Here is a 5,000-nt window from a genome sequence, read left to right on the forward strand (position 1 = left end):
GAGATTCAAAAAAGTACCCTAATGGCAGGTAAGCGGGATAACGGCCTTCGAGGTCGACCGGTTACACAAAGTTAATGGCCGCCGCCACTGCCACCGCCACCGCCGCCGCCACCACCACCGCCACCACTAACTTTGTGTAACTGGTCACCTCGGCAGCCGTCTTATCTTGAAACCCATAAGAAACGGTTATTGAAATACAAGAGATTAATAATAGTACTCTAGCACAACAGCAGACGAGATAAAGGCCTTCGAGGTCGACCGGCTACACAAAGTGAACTGAGCCGTCACCTCGCCATTAACCGTTATCCTCTACATATACTTGGAGACATTTTGGGATGCAAATTAGCCAGAGTGCATGCATGCCTTGGGATTTTGAGAGTGCAAACATTCTAAATTTCATTCGTAAGACTTTTTTTTTTTATTGGGTTGATGTTGCACCCTGTTCCAGGTTAGGGTGGAGGTGGGCCTGAAGAGGCGAAGGAAGGAGACGCAATTTTTCTGCAGCAGGGAAACATGAAATTATATTTAAAATTGAAATGAAAGGTCCAAATTAAATCAGGGCTGTCACCAGTATTTTGTTTGTTTGTTTGTTTTTATTCATTTGCCTTATAGCCATATACTTGCAGCCTGACTTAACACGCAGGCTCCTGATTCAAGCGCTTGAGCCACACACACACACACACACACCCATACACCCACACACACACACACACACACACACACACACACACACACACACACACACACACACACACACACACACACACACACACTGATGAGGGTGTAGTATTAAGGAGTGTTAATCTCCGTTGGGAAAAGAAGAGTCATATATCAGCTACTGACTTTCCACACTACGCACACCCACACACACACACACACACACACACACACACACACACACACACACACACACACACACACACACACACACACACACACACACACACACACACACATACATATTCCTGCATGTCAGCAAACTCACATCATGTCTTCCTAACACCTGGCCCTGTTGAGTGAAGACCTGTGTGTGTGTGTGTGTTTGTATGTTTGTATGTGTGTGTGTGTGTGTGTGTGTGTGTGTGTGTGTGTGTGTGTGTGTGTGTGTGTGTGTGTGTGTGTGTGTGTGTGTGTGTGTGTGTGTGTGTGTGTGTGTGTGTGTGTCAGTGTGTGTGTGTGTCAGTGTGTGTGTCAGTGTGACTGTATGTGTGTGTGTGTGTGTGTGTGTGTGTGTGTGTGTGTGTGTGTGTGTGTGTGTGTGTGTGTGTGTGTGTGTGTGTGTGTGTGTGTGTGTGTGTGAGAGTGAGGGGTCATGTTGCCGTCGTCTCTCATAAAAGTCTCTGACCTCACGGACGGCTAGATATGCACACACACACACACACACTCACACCCACACACACACACACACACACACACACACACACACACACACACACACACACACACACACACACACACACACACACACACACACACACACACACACACACCACATGGCCAGATCTAGAGTACTGTACCAGATGCAGACTAATTACAGAACTATACAGCTGACTCAGGTGCTCTGGTGGGGGGTGTGCGTGTGTGTGTGTGTGTGAGAGAGAGAGAGAGTGTGAGTTTGAGTGTGTGTTTGTGTGAGTGTGTGTGTGTGTGTGAGAGAGAGAGAGAGTGTGAGTTTGAGTGTGTGTTTGTGTGAGTGTGTGTGTGTGTGTTGGGTCAGGTCGCATCTATGATTTAATGTGCTTCACTCATTTCATGACTGTACTAATTTGTTTGAGTGCGTGCGTGTGTGTGTGTGTGTGTGTGTGTGTGTGTCTTCAGATCCTTGCCGCTATATTCTATATTCTGCTCTCTCCTTCCAGCTGTTGCAGGATCTCAGCTTGGACTTATGGACACACACACACACACACACACACACACACACACACACACACACACACACACACACACACACACACACACACACACACACACACACACACACACACACACACACACACACACACACACACACCTCCTCATCCTGTAAGTATCAGCAGCAATCTTGCTATTTGGAAACTGTTGCATTATGGGAATACGCTATGAATTCTGGGAAACCATTACACTTAGCTGATGCTTATTTTTATATTCAGCGTGACGTACAGTTATTGAGGTACAGGGTATCGGGTACAGGCCCTGGAGCAGTGTGGGGTTAGGTGCCTTGGTACAGGGTATTGGTTACAGTCCCTGGAGCAGTGTGGGGTTAGGTGCCTTGGTACAGGGTATTGGTTACAGTCCCTGGAGCAGTGTGGGGGTTAGGTGCCTTGGTACAGGGTATTGGTTACAGTCCCTGGAGCAGTGTGGGGTTAGGTGCCTTGGTACAGGGTATCGGTTACAGTCCCTGGAGCAGTGTGGGGTTAGGTGCCTTGGTACAGGGTATTGGTTACAGTCCCTGGAGCAGTGTGGGGTTAGGTGCCTTGGTACAGGGTATAGGTTACAGTTACTGGAGCAGTGTGGGGTTAGGTGCCTTGGTACAGGGTATTGGTTACAGTCCCTGGAGCAGTGTGGGGTTAGGGGCCTTGGTACAGGGTATCGGGTACAGGCCCTGGAGCAGAGGAGCAGAGTGGACAAGGACACTTCCGCTATGGATGAAGGTTCTGGTGAGGTAAGGGTGGGATTTGAACCTGCAACCCTCTGATGTAAAGGTCAACGCTCTAACCTTTGAGCCATGGCTGCCCCCATGCATCACATTACAAGTAATGCAGAGGTAAACATTCCGATGATATACCTCGAGAGTTTGTAACACATCGCGTCTTGATCACCGGCACAGCTTGACAGAATGTGGTCAAGTGACATAATATAATATGGGATGAATGCAGAACACACCATATCATCTCGTCAACACAAGAATAGCAATACATTGATCAATTAGTGACTGATGAGCTTTTAATTTGTTAATTGGCATATTTATTGACTGACTTATTGATTAATTGGCTCCTGTCTTTTTAATTGGTTGTTGCTCCTTCCTCTGTAAGCTCATGCATTGTATTGATGATGATTAATTGCTGATGATGATTTCAGGCGCCGTTGGGGGCAGCCCCCTTGCACAGTTGAGGTATAACTGCAATTTTGTTGTGTGCAGTGTGCAGTGTTCACTTGTGTGTGCTGCGGAGTGCTGTGTGTGTCACAATGACATTGGGAGTTACAGTTTCCCAGGTGGGCTTTCACTTCACTTTCACTTTTGGCTTTCACTTCACTTTCATTTGATTGGAGTGTCATCTTCTCGGCATTGATTGGCTAGTTTGTTAGTTGGTTAATTGGGTTGGTTAATTGGGGTGGTTAATTTGGTTGGTTAATTGGGTTGGTTAATTGGGTTGGTTAATTGGGTTGGTTAATTGGGTTGGTTAATTGCTTGTTGCCACTCTACTGTATACCGATGCAGGAGAAAATTGAGAGCCCACTTCAACATGTTGTGATCATTTTACTATGGGATGGGTATGTGCTTGAGTAAAACATTCTTATACCGTTCTATGACCTGCTGACTACATTTCTTCCAAGTTCGTAAGAAAATATCGTCATTTAAAGCATTTATTTATAAAAAGTTGCAAATGGTAAAAATAGCACATAAGATTCAATGTTTATATACACAGTAGTGTGGTGTGGTGTAGTGCAGTATAATATACTATAGGGGGCGCTGTACCTTCCTCAGGTCCGTGTATCTCTCTGCAGATGGCGGTAGAGTAATATAATGTAATATAGTGTGGTGTGGTGTGGTGTAGTGTAATATAGTGTGGTGTGGTGTAGTGCAGTATAATATGCTGTAGGGGGCACTGTACCTTCTTCAGGTCCGTGTATCTCTCTGCAGATTGCGGTAGAGTAATATAATGTAATAGTGTAGTGTGGTGTGGTGTAGTGCAGTATAATATGCTGTAGGGGGCACTGTACCTTCTTCAGGTCCGTGTATCTCTCTGCAGATTGCGGCCGCCTGAAGTTTCCTCTCCCTGTCTGACAGCAGACTGAAGATAGACATCCTGAAACACACACACACACGCATGAACGAACGCACGCACGCACGCACGCACGCACGCACGCACGCACGCACGCACGCACGCACGCACGCATGGATCCTGAGTTAAGTATAGATTGGGGCATAAATCTATCAGTGTTTAAATATCACCAGTCTGAAGCCTACACCCTAAATATCACCAGTCTGAAGCCCTAAACGTTGACCTGTAGTCTTGGTAGAAGTATGGCTTGAAATGCTGTTCATATAGCTTCCACTGTTCAGCAAAGACAGCTCCTGCAAACTGAGGCCCTATATGGCTCCAAAGGAAAGTATTTTGATACATACAATAGCTGAACCTCCTAACTGAATATCTTTTCCTCTGACAACCCAGACAATGGGCAGTTGAATCTGGTGACAACCCAGACAATGGGCAGTTGAATCTGGTGACAACCCAGACAATGGGCAGTTGAATCTGGTGACAACCCAGACAATGGGCAGTTAAATCTGGTGACAACCCAGACAATGGGCAGTTAAATCTGGTGACAACCCAGACAATGGGCAGTTGAATCTGGTGACAACCCAGACAATGGGCAGTTGAATCTGGTGACAACCCAGACAATGGGCAGTTGAATCTGGTGACAACCCAGACAATGGGCAGTTGAATGGTTGAATTAATTCATGCAGCAAATTCATTAATGACCATGAACACACACACCCCACCCCTGGCCTTGATCTGCCATGATGTCATCACTGCCCGTCACCTTAGCTGAACTACACCATCACATGGGTATTAGCAACACGAGAGCACATCATCACTCCGTCAACTAGCTAAACAAATTAGCACAGACGCCCATTACCCTACACTGCCCTACAATTTCAGAACGCAGTATATCTCCGTACTGGTAAACGGAGAAAAAAGGCTTTAAAGTTTCCTTTCTGGCCAAGCAACTGTATTGGAGGTAAAGTGGTGATGACACTTACATATAATACTTTTTTTTTATGGTGGAAATGTATACAC

The 5,000-nt window shown here is 46.1% G+C and overlaps 1 protein-coding gene across 1 annotated transcript in view; it reads right to left on the bottom strand.

The window, feature by feature from the left end:
- LOC134437466 (myozenin-2-like) overlaps window positions 1-5,000 on the bottom strand; it is a 15,595-nt gene that overhangs the window by 8,311 nt on the left and 2,284 nt on the right. The window contains exon 2 of the mRNA XM_063186958.1: window positions 3,922-4,007. Within this exon, the coding sequence (XP_063043028.1) occupies window positions 3,922-4,007 (86 nt within the window). The remainder of the gene's footprint in view (window positions 1-3,921; window positions 4,008-5,000) is intronic.

Source organism: Engraulis encrasicolus, chromosome 21 (genome assembly GCF_034702125.1).
Source record: "Engraulis encrasicolus isolate BLACKSEA-1 chromosome 21, IST_EnEncr_1.0, whole genome shotgun sequence".
NCBI lineage: Eukaryota > Metazoa > Chordata > Actinopteri > Clupeiformes > Engraulidae > Engraulis > Engraulis encrasicolus.